Source organism: Antechinus flavipes, chromosome 2 (genome assembly GCF_016432865.1).
Source record: "Antechinus flavipes isolate AdamAnt ecotype Samford, QLD, Australia chromosome 2, AdamAnt_v2, whole genome shotgun sequence".
Taxonomy (NCBI): Eukaryota; Metazoa; Chordata; class Mammalia; order Dasyuromorphia; family Dasyuridae; genus Antechinus; species Antechinus flavipes.
The window spans coordinates 274,925,364-274,945,031 of NC_067399.1; the positions used below are offsets into that span (position 1 = coordinate 274,925,364).

The 19,668-nt window shown below is 33.4% G+C and overlaps 1 protein-coding gene across 1 annotated transcript in view; it reads right to left on the reverse strand.

Moving 5' to 3' along the window:
• Positions 1–19,668, reverse strand: part of EHD4 (EH domain containing 4) — a 98,034-nt gene that overhangs the window by 66,224 nt on the left and 12,142 nt on the right. The window contains exon 2 of the mRNA XM_051977134.1: positions 18,758–18,934. Within this exon, the coding sequence (XP_051833094.1) occupies positions 18,758–18,934 (177 nt within the window). The remainder of the gene's footprint in view (positions 1–18,757; positions 18,935–19,668) is intronic.

The window sequence follows — 19,668 nt, forward strand, 5'->3', positions numbered from 1 at the left end:
AAAACACTGGAATGTACCTGAGGGAATGAGACGTTGCCAGTCAACAAGTCAGTCTCTAATAAAATCTTATTTTTCACTGAAATATTTCCCCCTTTGTTGGAAAAATAGCACAAATGGATTCTATAAGAGCTAGTGTCACAGCGATATTGATGAGCTTCATGAAGCCCATACCACATTACAATTTTTCTGAATTTCCAGAATCTCTTCAAGCTTCTGGATGAAGTTAAAAAATATGTAAATGGAGACTATACATTCAATGCCTGCTGAACAAAGTTACATTACAGTGCTGGAACTACTCTCAGGGTGATGCAACAGTGACAATTTACACAGACAAAGGGCGCTATCAGGAAAAAGAAAAGGGGAGGAGTATGCAAGGGCTGGTTGTAGGTTCAATGCCACTTAATCAAACTAATTTTAGTTAATATCTAAGACAATTTTATTTTAAATTTTTAGTGAAGATTTTTTTTCCCCCAACATCACAATCATTTTTCCACATACCCTCTCTTCCACTTTGAATGTTTCTTTGTGCTAAAGGTACTCCCCAGCCCTGTATTCTATGGACATTTTAGGGTTGTTGAAATGAGATGAAAAAGAACAGTTATGGAACACTGATAAAATCAGCCTGAAAAGAAACCCAAACCCTCAGATAAAAATCCTTGAAAAGAGACACAGACTGTTCTGAGAACTTAACCCTTGCCTAGGAATTCCAGATCTCAAACTATCTTACAAAATACTTATTAAAATGAATTGCTTAATGGTTTTTAAAAAGCAAGATAAATCAATGGAAAAAATTAGAAGATTATGTAAAAGCCAGCAAACCTAGTTGTGTATTGTTTGATTAAACCCCAGCTACTGGGATAAGAATTTGCTACTTGACAAAAGCTGAGAAGACTGGAAAGCAAGCTGGCAGAAATTAGATTTAGAAGATAAGATATCAATGAATATACATGACTTAGAAATGAAAGATTACATATTAAACACATTTGAGTAACAAGAAAGAAATGTTTACAGATGGAGAAAGAGTTCACAATAAAAGAATATAGAGAATCACAAAAGAAAAAAAATGGCTGGGCTTATATCCCAGAGATCTTAAAGGAGGATAATGGAGAATGGCTGAATAAGTTATGGTATATGAATGTTATGGAATATTATTGTTCTGTAAGAAATGATCAGCAGGGATGATTTCAGAGAGTCCTGGACAGACTTACATGAACCGATGCTAAGTGAAATGAGCAGAACATAACAGCAACAGCAAGATTATATGATGATCAATTCTGATGGACGTGATTCTTTTCAACAATGAGATGATTCAGGACAATTCCAATTATCTTGTGATGAAGAGAGCCATCTTCACCCAAAGAGAGAACTGTGGAAACTGAGTGTGGATCACAACATAGCATTTTCACTTCTTTTGTCATTTGCTTGAATTTTAATTTTTCTCATCTTTTCCTTTTTGATCTGATTTTTCTTGTGCAGCAAGATAATTGTATAAATATATATGCCTATATTGGATTTACATATACTTTTACCATGGTTAACATTAACAAGGATTACTTGCCTTCTAGGAGAAGGGATGAGGGGAAGAGGAGGAAAAATTAGAACACAAGGTTTTGCAAGAGTCAATGTTGAAAAATTAACCTTGCATAGGTTTTGAAAATAAAAAGCTTTGGTGAAAAATAATAATTTAAAAATATGGACAATTTTAATTATATAACATTTACATTTTCTTTCTCCATAAATAAAACTAAAACAGTAAAAATCAGAAGGGAAAATTAGATGGGAAGAATCTTTTCAACAAATTTTTTATACGAAAATCTCATTTCTGAAATACAGAAGGAATTGATTCAATTATGTAAGAATAAGAATCATTCCCAAATTGATAAATGGTCCATGGACATGATTAGTTGTTTTATACGAGATCAATGTAAAAAAATCTAAGTTATCAAAAAGATAATGAAAAAAGTGCTCCAAATCACTAATAATTAGAAAAAAGTAAATTATAACTATTCTTGGGGTGATTCAGGGCAGTTTCAATGGTCTTGTGATAGAGAGAGCCATCTGCACCCAAAGAGGACTACGGGGACTGAGTAGGGGTCACAACATGGTATTTTCACTTCTTTTGTTGTTGTTTGCTTGCATTTTGTTTTCTTTTTCATTTTTTTTTCCCTTTTTGGTCTGATTTTTCTTATGCAGCAAAATTGTGGAAATATATATAGAAGAATTGCACATTTTTAACAAATATTAGATTACTTGTTGTTATGGGCCAAAACTCTTGACCTTGAAACAAGGATTCTTACAAGGTATAAGTCAGTGGAATTGATAAGAGACCATAGTTATCTAATTTAGCATGCTTCAGTATGATTGATTTAATCCTACAAGGAGATGTTATGAGCCAGAACTTGAAACAAGGTACTAAATGGAATTGAGGGGACAGTGGTTAAATCTAGTTTAGCACTGATTTAACCCTACAACAAATAATGTTTTCCTAGTGATATAATGATTGGTTTATATTGGGTGTGGGGCATAAAAGGAGAAGCTCTCAGGGCCAGAAAGGACAAGCGCACTAGGAGCTCTCAGAGGCAAGACAGATTCATTCCATCTTCCACCTTTGTTGTGGCTAGAGGCTGAAGTACAAACCCTTGGAAGCTGGGGGAGATTTAGAAGCCAGAGAAGGCAGGCGAGAGCTCAAGCTCTCGGAACCAACGCCACACTGAAAGGTTCTCCAAAAAGCTGCCCAGTCCCAGGAAGGAGATAATAAAGGATCTAGACTATAAGAAAGCTAACTGGGCCGCAGGAAAGGAGACAAAACTTAGAAAGAGACAATAAAGAATTTGGATTTTAACCCATGGCTGTACTTGTGTGGTGATTACTGAGCTGCTTCTAGAGACCCCAAGAAAACCCCCAAAAGAGAAGATTACATTTTAGAGAGAATATTACAACTTGCTATCTAGGAGTGAGGGAAGGAAGAAGGGAGGGGAAAATTATAACACAAGGTTTTTCAAGGGTGAATATTGAAAATTATCTATGCATATGTTTCAAAAATAAAAAGCTTTAATAAATAATATTTTAAAAAATTACTATGAGATTCCACCTCATATTTTTCTAACAATGATTTAAAAAAATAAAATGACAAATGTTGGGAAGACTGTGGAAAAATATGTAAATAAATACACTGTTGATGGAATTGTTTTAATCATTATAGAAAACAATTTGTAACTATGACCCCAAAGCTACTAAACTGTGTGTACTCTTTGTACACAATTCCACTACTAATAGCAAACTACCAAAGAAAAAGAAAAAGGACTGATATGACCCCCCTGCAAAAATCTTCTAATGGCAAAGAATAAGAAATCATGGGAGTACCTCATAGGTGTATCTAACCTTACCCCTTTGTGTCAAATCAGAAGGCACCAAGCAGTCTGGTTCCTACATCATACAATGGCTTTCGTTAAGGTACGAAAGTACCTAAATAATTTCCTATTAAAAACTGCCCTCCAATACCTTCACAAAAATTGATCATGTTTTAGGGCATAAAAACCCCACAAACACAGAAAGACAGAAATAATAAATGCATCCTTTTAAGACCACAACACAAAAAAAAAAATTACACTCAATAATGGGCCACAGAAGCCTAGATCAAAAATTTATTGTAAACTAAATAACTTAATCTTAAAGAATGAGTCAAAGAACAATTCATAAAAACAATCAATAATTTCATTAAAGATAACAATAAGACAACATACAAAAATTTATGGGATGAAGCCAAAGCACTGTTCAGAGGAAAATATATATCTCTTAATGCATACATCAAGAAATAAGAAAGAGAGAGACGAATGAATTGAGTATGCAATTTTAAAAAAAAAGAATAAATTTAAAATCTTAAACACTAAAATGAAAATTCTGAAAAATTAAAGGAAAAATTAACAAAGTTGAAAATAAAAAAAGCTATTAAACTAATAAATAAAACTAGGAGCTGGTTTTATATTAAAAAATAAGCCATTGGGTAATTTAATTAAAAAAAAAACCAAATTATCAGCATCAAAAATTGAAAAGTTAATGTACTACCAATAAAGATAAAATCAAAGCAATTATTAGGAATTATTTTACCCAATTATAAGCCAACAAAAATAATAACAATTCATCTGGAAAAACAAAAGGTCAAGAATATCAAAAGATATGAGATGAAAAAAGGTGAAGGAAGGTAATCTAACAGCACCAGATTTTAAATTATATTACAAAGAAGTAACAATCAAACAATCTGGTACTGAGTAAGAAACAAAGCAATGGATCACTGGAATAAATCAGGTATACAATACACAGTAATAAAAGACCACAGTAATCTAGTGTTTGGTAAACTTTTTGGGCAACAACTCAATATTTAACAAAAATTGTTGGGGAAACTGGAAAGCCATTTGGAAAAAACTAGGCATAGACCAATGTTAGAATCCTTACAAAGTGATAAATCATTTGCCTAATTTAGCATGGTACTTAGCAAATCCTCTAGCTCACTAATGAATTTAAGTACACATTGGTTCACAAGTTTGAAAGATTCACAAGTGTTCACATGTGTGGGAGATACACAAAGTTAGCTTTGTAAATGTGAATTCACACCTCCCATAATCCCACTCTCAGAGGAGGAGTCAACCTTTGAGAGAGCATAAAAAGGAGCTGAGTCAGTGAATTTAGTCAGTTTGGAAGATTGCCAAGAGTCGGAGTTGAGCTAGAAGCAGAAGCTGCTAGAGGCAAAAGATTAGCAACGAGAGCTCTCAGAACCAAAGAAAGCTCAAGTGAGTTCAATTAAGGAGACTGACAAGCTAGAGACTGCAGTCAAAGTCAAGAGCTCTTGGAACCAAGGAGGGAGAGAGCTCTGAGAAAGCTAATCAGGCCCAAGGAAAGAGATTTAAGACTTGGAAGGAGAAAATAAACATTTGGATTTTATCAGCTGGCTATATTTGAAGTGATTCTTACTTGGAACTGAAACTAAGGCTGCCTCCAGAAAACCTCCCCAAGAAACCTGCTCACAGAGAACGATTATATATTATAAAAAAGAAGAGAACACCACATTCCTTTCCTTCTAATTTTTTGGTGCCCAACATGGGGCTGATAGGACTCTCATTTCAGTGGAAAAGCCTCTGATCCTGATGCAGTGGAAAAGTCTCCTCAACCCAGAAATTAGGGTGAATACAACAAAGAAATTTTGTTAAAGAATTAAAGTAGAATTTCAGCTAAGATGGGACAGATGCTTAGAAAACAGCATTTTGTTTCTGTTCAAGGAAAATGTTTAGAGAGCATTGTCAAAGTTATGAAAAGCCAAGGTTTGATTATAATTTTGGAGCAGATCACTGAACTTTTAGAAACTATAAAGTACACATCTCCTTGGTTCTCTATGGAAAAAGAATTGGATCTAGACGAGTGGAAATTAGTAGGAGAGCAACTAGGTGAATACTACAATTCTAATCCAAACTCAATGGAGTGGAAATTAGGAGAGGATCTTTGTCAATTCTGCAATAAAGATGGACCTGACTCAATTTTTAAAGACATATTTAATACATATAATTTAATACAACTAGCTTTAGGAAATTATGTAAGTATTAGAATAAGGAAAAAGAAGAAAAAGCAGGAGGGGGAAGTGTCAACTAAACTAAGTGAAAAGGAGGAAGAATCAGATAAGAAGGGAGTTAAGTACAATTTTGAGTGTGATACTTCACAAGCAGGAGAAATTAGATCATTCCACATCTCATGACCCTCCTCCTTCAATTAACCTTTCATGGGTGGAGGGAGAAGGAAGGGGGGAGAGGCAGTAATGCAATCAGAACCACCTATTAAGGAACCTGTGACAAGATTAGAAAAGGCATTAATTAAGGCAAAAAATGAAGGAGAAGATATATCTGATTTTATAAATGCATATCCTGTGATTGAAGAACTTGACTCTTCCGGTCAAAAAGGGAGAAGATACACTCCTTTTAATTTGGAAAAAATTAAAGATTTGAAAAAGGGTTGCAATCTTTATGGCATTACATCATCTTATGTGAAGATGTTACTAGATAATTTGTCTTATGAAATCTTAACCCCGAACGATGGGAAATCCATAGCTAGGACATGTTTAGGACCTGGACAAAATTTGTTGTGGCTTTCAGAGTTTCATGAATTATGTAGGAGTCAAGCCCAACTCAATAGGCAAACAGGAGCTATTGTACAAATTGCTTTTGACCAACTAGTTGGTGAAGGTCAGTATACAGAGAATTCAGAACAGATTTATTATCCCATACCAGTGTATGTGCAAATTTCTAAGGCTGCAATAAAAGCTTGGGGTTCCCTCCCAGGACAAAAAGATCAAGGGGAAGCCTTCAGACCAACATCTCACATCATATACCAAAATAAGGTCAAAATGATTTAGGATAAAGGATGATATCACAAACAAATTAGGGGAGCATGAAAAATTTTCCTATGAGATCTACAGGAAGAGTTTGTAGTAAAAAAGAAATGAAAAAGATCATGGAAGTAAAATGGATAATTCTGATTACATAAAATTAAAATTTACTGCACAAACAAAATCACTGCAGCCAAAATTAAAAAGAAAACAAAAAAACTGGTGGGAAAATTTTATACCAAGTTTCCCTAACAAATATCTCATTTCTCAAATATATATGAAACTCAGCTAAACTTATTAAAATAAAACCCATTCCCCACTGACTAAAAGATCAAAAGACACAAACAGGCAGTTTTAGAAGAAACCATAGCTATCTATAGTCACTTGGAAAAGTGATTCTAAATCACTACTGAGTAGAGAAATGCAAATTAAAACAACTGAGATACCACTTCACCTATCAGATTGGCTAATACAACAGAAAAGGAAAATGATAAGTGTTCCAGAGGACGTGGGAAAATTGGGACACTAATGCATTCTTAGTAGACTTATGAAATGAATCAATCAATCGGGAGAACAACTTGGAACTATGTCCAAAGGGCTATAAACCTGTGCATACCCTGCAATTCAACAGTACTACTAAATCTGTATCATAAAGAGATTTTTTTTTAAAGGGAAAAAAACCTATGTGTACAAAAATATTTAAAGCAGTTCTTTTTGTGGTGACAAAGAATTGAAAATTGAGGGTAAGCTCATCAATTGGGGAATGGTTGAACAAATTGAGATAAAAGATTGTGATGGAATACTATTGTGCTATAAGAAATGACAATATGAATAATTTCAGAAAAACCCAAGAAGATTTAAATGAAGCTCAAGTTTCAAAGTGAAGTGAGCAGAACCACATCATTGTACACAATAACAGCAATATTACAAAGCCGATCAAATGTTAAAGACTTAACTACTCTGATCAATATAGTGATACAAGAAAATTCCAAAAGATACAAAGTGAAAAATGCTGTCTACTTCCAGAGAAAGATCTGATGAATTTAGTACAAACTGAAGCAAACTTTTAAAACTTTTTTTATATTTCTTGCTTATCTATTTACGTTTACAACATGTCTAATATGGAAATAATGTTTTACATGACTTCATACTTGCCTTCTCAAACAATAGGGAATGGATGGAAGGAGAGAGAGAATTTGGAACTCCAAAAAATTTTTGAAGAATGAAGAAAGGAAAGAAGGAAAGAAAACAGAATCACTTTAGGGATAACTTTAAAGAATTGTTAAGATGTAAACTCTTTTCACAAGGCTGAAATATTTTTATTTTTAAATAGTATTTTATTTTTCCAGATACACACATTTTCCAAATAGTTTTCAACATTCACTTTGCAAAACCTTGTGTTCCAAATTTTTCTCTCTCTCTCCCTCCTTTCCTCTCCCCAAGACTGCAAGCAATTTAATATTATTAAACATGTGCAATTCTTCTAAACATATTTCCATATTTGTCATGCTATATGAGAAAAATGAGATCAAAACTGAAAAAAAATGAGAAAGAAAAAAAGCAAACAACAACAAAAAGGTGAAAATACTATGCTTTGATCCACATTCAGTCTCCATAGTTCTCTCTCTATAGATGTAGAAGGCACTTTCCAATACAAGTCTATTGTAATTGCACAAGGTTAAAAAAAATTTTTTTTTTGTTCAAATAGATAAAAGGAGTGGTTTAATGCATAGTCTGGCTTTTATGACACATTTCCCCATTCTAAGGAAAGTTTATTGACAATATCAACTTACATAGAACTCTTTATAGTTCACAAAGTACTCTCCCATGCAAGTCAGATGGTGCAGTGGATAGAATGTTGGACCTGGAGACTGGAAGATCTGATTTCAAATCTAATTAGCTATGTCAAGTTGCTTAATTGCTGTCTACCTCAGTTTCCTCAACTGTAAAAATAAGAATAATAATATTGTGAAGTATTTGTAAAGAGATATTTGTAAAATGTAAGCCTTAAAATGCTATATAAATGCTAGCTATTATTATTATTTGGTCCTTAGGACAACCCTGTATATAAATGAATATTTGGAGAGGAAGCAGAAAATATCCCCACTTTACAGAGAAGGAAAAGGTTGAGAAAGATAAATTGATGTGCTTCAAGTTCCACAATAAATGGCAAAGTTATGAACCTAGGTGTCTGATTCTACCCTACAGACTATGCAAACTCTCAAGGGCAGCAAAAAAAAAAAAAAAATAAAAATTAAAAAATGGTGGTGGAGGTGGGGAGAAAGGCAATGGTAAAATCTTTTTTTTTTTTTTGCATTATTCTTCTTCTAAAGTCCTAAAGCAACAGTGTTTTTGTGGTGTGAAGATGTATTCAAAGGGAAAAAATGCCTCTGGCACAGGCTTAGTGACAAACTGTGTACCTATTACCTGAGGTATGAGTCAGCTAAACTCAGAGAGGCTGTCATTGAGGAGGCTGGCCAACAGCAATTTAGAAACAGCTTCTATTGAGATAGCAGATAAAGTGTTTGTGATTTCTATCAATGAAAGAGGAAGCAATATCAGAGATGAAGTCAAAGATATTGTAAAGAATTTGAATATCATTTTTTTAACTAGCATTGCTAAGTAGGCCAACACCAAATGCTGAAATTTTTTCCATGTGATGTTAAGCTATTTTAATTATTGCTGTTGGTTTTGTTTTTGAAATATTTCAGCATTTTAAATTTACATAACATGCACAATCCTAAAACTGGAAACACAAAAGAACAATGTAGACAATATGGTGCTTTTGTTAATCATTTAGTGCTTAATAAAGATTTCTTCATTTGTGAAAGTTCAAGGAGTTCACAACTGAAGGATGAAACTTCAGGAAAATATATATACTAAATTATCCTCCCCTCCCCACCACCTCCAAAAAGATGTCTTAGCTAATGAACGAAAAAGTACTAAACTATTACACTCAAAAAAGGAAGGGGAGAGTGAGAAAGAAAAAACTTCAAAAAATTTCAATAACATAAAGAAGACAAAACTACAAAAGGAAAAAGTTGTTATGTCACTATACCTTAAAAGTTCACATTAGAGCATAGTGTCTTTTGATTACATCCTTCCAAATCTCAGTAACTAAAGCTGCTGAATAGAATCCAAGACAAACTAGCCTGATGCTGAATTCCATTAGAAAGCAAGTGTAGGCACCTGTCAGATTGGCTAAGATGACAGGAAAAGACTATGACAAATGCTGGAGGGGATGTGGGAAAACTGGAACACTGATACATTGTTGATGAAGTTGTGAATGAATCCCACCATTCTGGAAAGTATTTGGAACTATACTCAAAAAGTTATCAAACTGTCCATACCCTTTGATCCAGCAGTATTACTACTGGGATAATATTATATTCTAAAGAGATCTTAAAGGAGGGAAAGGGACCCACATATACAAAAATGTTTGTGGCAGCCCTCTTTGTAGTGGCAAGAAACTGGAAACTGAGTGGTTGCCCATCAATTGGAGAATGGTTGAATAAATTGTGGTATATGAATGTTATGGAATGTTATTGTTCCGTAAGAAATGACCAGCAGGATGATTTCAGGGAGGCCTGGGAGAGACTTACATGAACTGATGCTAAGTGAAGTGAGCAGAACCAGGAGAGCATTACACATGGCAACAAGATTATATGAAGATCAATTTTGATGGACATGATTCTTTTCAACATTGAGATGACTCAAACCAGTTCCACTGTGCAGTGAGGAAGAGAGCCATCTACACCCAGAGAGAGAACTGTGGGAACAGAGTGCAGAACACAACAAAGCACTCTCACTCACTCTGTTGTCATTTGCTTGCATTTTGTTTTCTTTCTCGGTTTTTCTTTTTCTTTTTCTATAGATCTTGTTTTTCTTGTGCAATAAGATAACTGTATAAATATGTATACATGTATTGTAACACATTTAACATGTATTGTACTACTTGCCAGCTAGGAGAGAGGATTGAGGGAAGGAGGGGAAAATTTGGAACAAAAGGTTTTGCAAGAGTCAGTGTTGGAAAAATTACCCATGCATATGCTTTGTAAATAAAAAACTTTAATTAAAAAAAAAAAAAAAAGAAAGCAAGTGTAGGGCACTGTGGTAAGATTTCAATGCAGAAAATAGAAACATTTTACCCATATTACCATGATTCTTTTCTGAAGCTATTAAATTTCCTTTGCTGCAGAAGTATTGAATTCTCACAAGCCTTGTACTTGTTTCTCAGAAATGCACGACAAAGATCTGCCCTGTTTCCTTTAGAAAATATACACATGTATGCATGTGTGTATATAGGTAGATATGAGTGCATGCACATATATATGCATATATGTGTATGTGTATCTGTTTTATAGTTTGCTGAATACTTGGCACTTTCTAGATTAGTTCAGAACCATTATGATCTGAGTGCGATGCCACAGATTTCTCTTGGGATAATACAGAAGCTACAGTGACAATGATAAGAAGGATAATAATAATCTGTCCCCTGAGATGGCTGCTTGTTGCCTGAAGTAAGAAGTAACTGTAATGACCATTTATCAACAAAGGATGCTCAAAAGGATGAGATTGAAATTAAAATAGTATTCTAGTTACTTAATTTCTCCTTTTTACCCCACTCGTGAATGGCATTTTCTCTGAGGAATCAGAAAAGTCTAAAAAGAAGGTTTTATTATGTATTTGAGCTAACCAGAATATGCTCCCCAAATGGATGCCCACAAATTTATCTGCGACAGTTCAGCTTTGCCTAATGTTCTCTGATATACAGTCTTGCTAAAAGAATATAAATACCAATCATTTAACAAGCAATTATTAAGCATCTACCATGTGTAAAGTGCCAGAGATACATATTCAAAAGGTCTTCTGGGACCTTATATAATTAGCCGAGGGTCACACAGCTATTGTTAATGTTAGAATTTGGACCTGGGTCTTCTGACTCAAAGTCCAGAACTTTATCATGAGCTATGATTCCTTTTAAAACAACCACTATTTAGTAGCATATATCTTGAACACAGGAAGTATTTAACAAATATCTGTTAAGTTGAATTTATTGAGTTACATGTATTTACTTTAAAATCTCTTTTTTATTATGAATTTGCTATATATTAAGAGGTGTAAAATTTCTTTTCACCAAAAACAGAAAAAGAAACTTATAAAAGAACATGAATTTCTATTACAGATATTACACATTTTCTCTTTCTCTCTCTCTCAATTCTAATACTGCTGTTTGTGTTTCCTTAAGAACTTTCTTCTACTCTTTAGGTATTTAAAAATAAATCCTTTACTGATCCTCCTTCGTTTTTCTTTTTTCATTACCACTATCCATACCCTACCCTTTCTCCCATAGCTCTTCCCATTCCCGCACCCCAACACACACACACACACAAATAACACCCTTGTAACAAGTAAGTACAATCAAGCAAAACAAATCATATATTGGTTGTGTATGAAAACTCTTTGAACCTCTAATGAACTAGAGGTATCAAACAGTCTTTCCACAGATCCTATATTCCCTAATGCTGCTGAACCATATTAAAGTATAATTGGGAAGTCTTTAACAAAATAAACAAAAATATAATAAAACACAGATAATATTGCATCTTAAAAGTAAATCAATACATGGCTTTCAGGGACCCTTATGTACAGACTAATGACCCCCATTTCTGTTTGAGTTGATACCACTGCTCTAGGCCACTGTCTCTCTACCAAGGGAATGGGAAGAATGCTTCACCATTAATCCTTTGAAGTCATGATTTTTGTGGATTTATTTTATAGTCTGCTATTTTACTGAAGTTATTGCTTCAATTAATTTTTGGCTGAATATTGTTCTCTTGGTAAACCATTGTCATTTATAAGAAGTGATAATGCTTATTTTTGGTATGCATTTATTTCCTAAACCATTGTCATTTATAAGAAGTGATAATTCTTATTCTTGGTATGCATTTATTTCCTCAATTTCTTCTTCTTTTTATACCTTATTGCTATAGCTAGTATTTCTAAAATATATTAAATAAAAATGATAATAATAAATATTCTTATTCTGCTCTTGAATGATAATTTGAGTTCTTGGTTTTAGAGATACTACTTTCTAAAGTAACAAATAGCTCATTTATTACAAAGCTTTTTCGTCAAAAGCTTATCCTTCATTTATTGCAGTAATTATGAATTTTGTTATAAATATAGTCTATTATATTTATATTTTTCCTAACACAAAAACAACCTTGCATTCTGGATATAAATTCAAATTTGTCATAGTATATAAACTTTGAAATATAACTTTGTAGCTTCTTTGCTAACATTTTATGCAACATTTTTGCATCAATATTCATTAGAGATAGTTTTGGTCTACAGTTTTCTTCCTCTACTTCAGTAATGTCAAATTCAAATAGAAAACAGGGGCAACAAATCCATCCATGGGGATCTCTATATGCCATATAATGACTTAGTTTTAAAAGAGAATATTATCTATGTTTAATGTATTTTAATTCCTTTTGTTAAATATTTCCCAGTTACATTTTAATCTAATTCTGGTCATACTCAGGAGTGCTGTGAGCTATGTCTTGGATATGTTTGCTCTACTTTAAGTCTCATTTAAATATCTGTACCATATTTGCTTTATAGAAGGAATTTTGTATGTCCTCTCTTTTTTCTAGTTTTACAAATAATTTATGTGATATTGGAATCGTTCTCTGATTGATAGAATTTGCTTGTAAATACATCTAGTTCGGGGCTCCATCTTCCTTCTTCCCCTTCTTCCCTCTTCCTTTTTCCCTCATGGTTTGTTCAATTTCTTTTTCTGAGATTGGGTCATACAAGATTATTTGCTTCTTGTTCTACTAATCTAGGCATTTTATATTTGTGAAAATATCAATCTATTTCATTTATCAATTCAGTTGGTATATAATTGGGCAAAATAGTTTCTAATGATTTCCTTTATATACTCCTTTACTTACTGCAAATTCTTTTTTCCCCCCTTTTTTATATTAACAAATTGGTTTTCTCTGTTTTGTATCAGATTAACTGACAACTTAATTTAATAGTTTAAAAATTGCCTCAGTTTCCTCATCTATAAAATGAACTAGAGAAGAAAATGGCAAACTATTCCAGAATCTTTACCAAGAAAGCCACAAATGATATTATGAAGAGTTGGACATGACTAAAAAATGGCTTAACAACAACAGTAAAGAATATATTTAATATTTGTTTTTCCACATTTGAAAAGTTAACATACACAGTAAAGAAATACTTATTTTATGATTCCAATTAATAACAGCCCAATATTTATAGATATCTACATTTTTAAAAATTCTTTTCAATTCCTTAACTTCTTTTCACATTTATCTTTTTGGTTAGATTTGTTTAGTTCTGAAAGATATAACTATTATAATTTAGCTATCTATTTCTACCTGGAATTTGGTTATTGCTTTCTCTAGTATTCAATATTATGCCATTTGACATAATAAAATATCAAATTAAGTATATTAAATTTTTTTATGATTTCTACTTTCTATATTCATTTTGTAAGTAAATTTAGGCCATTTGCAGTTATGATGATTCTTTTATACTTCTCCCTCTCTTTTCTCATTACCATGGTATTTGCAAAGAATAGAAAGAGGAAAAAGGAACTTGATCAACACAGAAATGTAGAATTGAACCAGTCTCTTCCTTCTCCTCTACCCTTCTTTCATGACCAAGCCCAGACCCAGACCTTTGTTTCTTATACTTTCTTCCTCTTTTTAATTCACCAGTTATCATCCACACTCTGAAACTAACATATTTTGCTTGACTTTCAACTTAAATTCTTTTTTCCTATGCCTTGCCTATTTCTTTATATCTTTGTTTAAGATACTTCTACATTAAATTTTGTGTTTGTGTGTGTTCACCCCACACAACCCACATTTTCCAAGTTCAGGTATCAGTAGGGTTTATGAGATACCTGATCCTTCCAAGATTTTCCTTCATGTTACATATTTTTCTTCTTGGGCACTCTAAACATGCAAATTAGTAAATTCCTTCTCCCATTTTTCATTTCTTTCCTACTCTTTTTTTCTTTACCTTTCCCCCTTTCTCTTAGAAATAATCAAATGTAACAAAATCACCTGTAGGTCTTGTATTTGACTTACTTTTCTTCTTCCGCTGATTGCTTTGAGCTAAAATAATACTTATTAGCATAGAAGTTTCCAAGAAGATTTCATATCTTCATCTTACTTGACTTTCATAATAAACTTTGTGAAGTGACAACAAATAACATCTCTCTCACTAAGTTGTCTGCAATAATGTCTGATTTGAAATAAAATCAGTTTGGTAGGAAAAAAAATCAAATTACTCTTGTTTTATTTGGTACCATTAACTGTAAGCACTATAAAAAATCCCTTTTAAAGATTTTGTTGCTGGTTTAGCTGAGATTTGGTTATTTACAGAGCTCTAGTAGTGTAAATGTTTGAGAACTATCATCTTAGGAAATGGAGAACCATTGCTTGAATGGCTAGTTAAATGAATGACCTAACTTCCTCTTTTGTATATTGTTAGTGATGCAACTAACTTTTCATTTCCTCCTAATGTAAAAAGGGGTGGAGTAGGATTGGAAACATTCTAAAGTTCAAGCTATCTTTACGTTATATTTACAAGTTTTAAATTTTGGACTAAACCTCACCCAAAATGGCACTACCTACTTCCTTTCTCTAATCCTAATGATACTGATATATTCCTAAGAAAAAGAAACTAATTTTCAAACAAATCATTTCTGGGAAAATGAATCTGCAACAAGCCAAAAGTTTCATACATAAGCAATTCTATTCCTTCCCGATCTCCTAGTCCTGCAAAAGGAAGCTATTCAAGTAACAAATATTGGTAAGAAAAACTAGACTGGAAGCTATTAGAAAGTGGGCTTGTTTACTTTCCCTTTATCAATTAAAAATAATTTACTAGGCAAATTAATTACATCAACAAGATTGCTAAGATTTACACACTTAAAAGAACAAATATTTTTAACTACTTGGACTTAAATAGTAATTATAAGATTAGCTGAGTATAATTTAGGTTCATAAATTGTTTTTAAAAATCTTCACTTGATCCATCCATCCCTACCACCAATTATAACATCTCATATTTCTCTAGGGCAGCTAGTAGTATATTGTCTGGAGTAAGGAGAGCCTAAATTCAAATTTGGTCTCAGATGCATCCACTCAGTTTCCAGTTTCTGGCCACTACAAAGAGGGCTGCCACAAACATTCTTGCACATACAGGTCCCTTTCCCTTCTTTAAAATCTCTTTGGGGTATAAGCCCAGTAGTAACATTGCTGGATCAAAGGATATGCACAATTTGATAACTTTTTGAGCATAGTTCCAAATCGTTCTCCAGAATGGCTGGATGTATTCACAATTCCACCAACAATGAGCGTCTTTTCATATGGCTAGAAATAGTTTCAATTTCTTTATTGGAGAATTGTCTGTTCATCTCCTTTGACCATTTATCAATTGGAGAATGGCTTGATTTCTTACAAATTAGAGTCAGTTCTCTATATATTTTGGAAATGAGGCCTTTATCAGAACCTTTGACGGTAAAAATGTTTTCCCAGTTTATTACTTCCCTTCTAATCTTGTTTGCATTAGTTTTGTTTGTACAAAAACTTTTCAATTTGATATAATCAAAATTTTCTATTTTGTGATCAATAACGATCTCTAGTTCTTCTTTGGTCATAAATTCCTTCCTCTCCCACAGGTCTGAGAGGTAAACTATCCTATGTTCTTCTAATTTATTTATAATCTCATTCTTTATGCCTAGGTCATGAACCCATTTTAACCTTATCTTGGTGTACAGTGTTAAGTGTGGGTCAATGCCTAGTTTCTGCCATACTAATTTCTCCCTTGCTTCTTTCAAGTCCCATTTAAAACCTTAGCTTCTACAGAAAGTCTTTCCCTTTCTTCTTAAATCTAGTGCCTTTTTCCAATAATTTCCTGGTAGGCACTTATTAAATGCTTCTAGACTAATTACTCCCCCATTCCTGAGTAGATACTACTCTAGAGCACATTTTCCTTGCTCTGTCTATTCTCAAAGCAGGGAAGAAGAGGAAGCTGGGGAGAAAAATAAAAAGGAAATGTGAGGGCAGAGAATGAGATGTGGTACAGGAGAAGATTATGAATAAAAAAGGAGGCAGAAAGGGGAAGAAGGAGTGGCATGTCAAAGTTAAAAAAAAAAAAAAAAGAAAGAAAAGAAACATTATTAGTTTCTTTGTTTTCCCCAAAAATCTGCTGTCAGCCTTTTCTTCATCCGTAATAATAAGGAGCTTAAGGACATGGACTGGACCTGGGATATCACTGTTAAGTCAGTCCATTAATAAGGATCTATTAAATACCTACTATATGCCAAGCACTGTATTAAGTGGGGATATCATGAACTTCAAAAAATGGTCTCTGCCCTTAAGGAGCTTGCAATATAAATGACTGGTACAGAGAATTTCCAGGTAAAGAAATTCCTACAAAATGCAGATCAAAATATTTTCTCCAAGATTTATAGACTTAAAGCAATAGTCTGTGGATAAATTTCAAGCATTGCATAAATTTGGATGGGGAAAATATAATATTTTTACTTTCACTAATCTCAAAATGAAAATTAGCATTTCCCTTCCTCAATTTTTAGAGACATTATTCTGAGAAGGGGCAGAGAAAAGGATAACAAGCTTTGTCTTTTTAAGTTATCTATAGCATTGAGTGGTTAAGTAATTTGCCCAGGGTTATATAGCCCATATGTGTCAGCAGTGGGACTTGAATCCAGATTAAGAATAGTTCTCTGTTCACTAGGCCACACTGACTCTCATAGTGATAATACAAAAATATATGATGAACTCAGATAATCAAAAATTCTTTTTAGCCACTTATCCCATACATCTTTCTCAAAGAATATTGTGATTTGCTAATAAATAGCAAAATTCCTTTTTTGTTGTTCTAAACTTATTTTATATATTAAACCAAAAAAATGGTATTGTTAGGGGGAGGAAGAGCAAGGAAAATCAGATAGTGAACAACTCAACTCAGAGATCATTAAGATCTCACAAATCTTTGGAGAGGAATCAATACAAGTGCAAGGATCTATTCTACAACATTCTTCTGAGAACAGACATCACCTGCAAAAGACTAAGGGCTCATTCCTCAGCAAGGCAGCACATTTCCATTTTTGGATAATTCTGATTAGAAAGGTCTTTCTTAGAGAGGATATATCTGTCTCCTGCTAACTTCCAACTACTGGAAGATCTGTGGCTACACAAACTAAATCTAATCTCTCTTCCAGGTAACAGTCAATTCTTCAAGTATTTAAGATATTAAGGTATTGTACTGTTCCTTAGGTTCTCTCTTAAGCCAGTTTAAACATCTCCAATTGCTTGAAATATTCACAATATAAACTTTCAATTTTCTGGCAACCTTTTCTCACCACACATAGTTCTTAAAATGTAGCAGCCATAATGGAATGTGATATTCCAGATGTGATCTGACCAGTAAAGAATACAACAAAATGATTAGTTTCTGGAATATTAATGCTCTGCTTCTAATAATTCTCTTATTAATGTGGCCTAATATTGCATTAAAGTATTTAGTTTTGTTTTGAAGAGGGCAAGATGGGGTTAGCAGCTGGTACTAACTGTGGGCTCATATTAAACTTGGAGTCAACTAAAAGCTCATTTGTTATTATTGTTCTATAAGAAATGATGAATAGGCTGATTTCAGAAAAGTCTGGCAAAATCTACATAAACTGATGCTGAGTAAACTGAGCAGAACCAGGAAAACATTGTACACAGAAACAAGATTATGTGATGATTAACTGTGATAGACTTGGTTCTTCTCAACAATGCGGTGATTCAAGGCAATTCAAATAGACTTGGGATAGAAAATGCCAATCATATCCAGAATGAACTATGGAAACTGAATGTGGACCAAAGCATAGTATTTCTCAGTTTTCTTTCTTGTGGATTTTTTTCCCTCTTGGTCTGATTTACATGACAAATATGGAAATACACTTAAAAGAATAGCACATATTTAATCTCTATCAGATTGCTTGCTGTCTGGAGGAAAGGGGAGGTAAGGGAAAGAAGAAGAAAAATTTGGAACACAAAGTTTTACAAAAATGAATGTTAAAAACTATCCTTTGAAAACTATCTTTACATATATTTGAGAAAATAAAATACTATTGAGAAAAAAAAGGTGACTTGCTTTTCTTTTCACATGAACATTTTTATGTTAATCCTGATTTCTCAAATGCAATTATGTATATTCCTTTACTGACTAAGCCAAACTTTAGCATTTTATATGCAGCTGGTTGCAATTCAGAAGAAAAGAATCTTCCTTAAGACAAACATAACAAGACACATATAATAGAATCTTTCTTACCGGTTAAGGAATGCGTTTCCAAAGCGACTAAGTTTTCGGAATGGTTTTTTGGGGTCCACAACTAAAGCATTTCCAGGGGTGCTACCTTCAGTTTCTCCATACATTACAGCAATAAAAGAATCTGTTGTGGGCTCTGGACCGATCCTCATACCTGGAAAATCCTGCTCCAGTAAGTACCTAATAGAGAAAAAGAAGGGGGAGAAAGAAAAGAAAAAAAAAAGATGAACTTGTGGCAGAATAAAAGGCCTAAAAGATTTCCTGGAATTAAGGATTCTGGTAGATGAAGCAAATTCATTTTAAAGGATGGAGCATTCAGAGGATAGTTTGCCGTAATTAAGAGAACCAGGAATCCTCCTGAAGACAAGGGGAATGCGAAGAGTGAGAGAGATAAAAGACTATGGGGCAGGCTCCTTGTGAAAGACTCACAGGAGAACTATGGAAGTACACCCTGAATGTTGATTCTCTGGGTGGGAGAGGACAGGACAGAATCTGTTCATCCTATCCTGGTTATAATTCTGACCATTTTTTATTGTTAGTTGTTGTTTGGCCATTTCAGTCCTGTCCATTTGTGACCCATTTGTCATTTTCTTCTCTGTCTCATTTTACAAATGAAGAAACTCAGTCAGACAGGGTAAAGTGAAAGTAAAGTAAAGTAAAGCCCAGGATCTGACCACTTTACAAATAGGAAGATCCAGAAACAACTGTCCAAGAAAGGAAAATGTCTACTATTTTACCATCTTGCTAAAGAAAAAGCATTAAAATTTAAAAACTCTGTTTTATTGGTATCTAGCACCCAGATAGGGACAGTCAAACTTCTCATAGAACTACTTCTGAGAGCATGTTATTTTCTAGCATGATGTGCCTTGTTAGTAGGTACTTCCATTGGTACATTAGGCATAAACAGAAAGTGA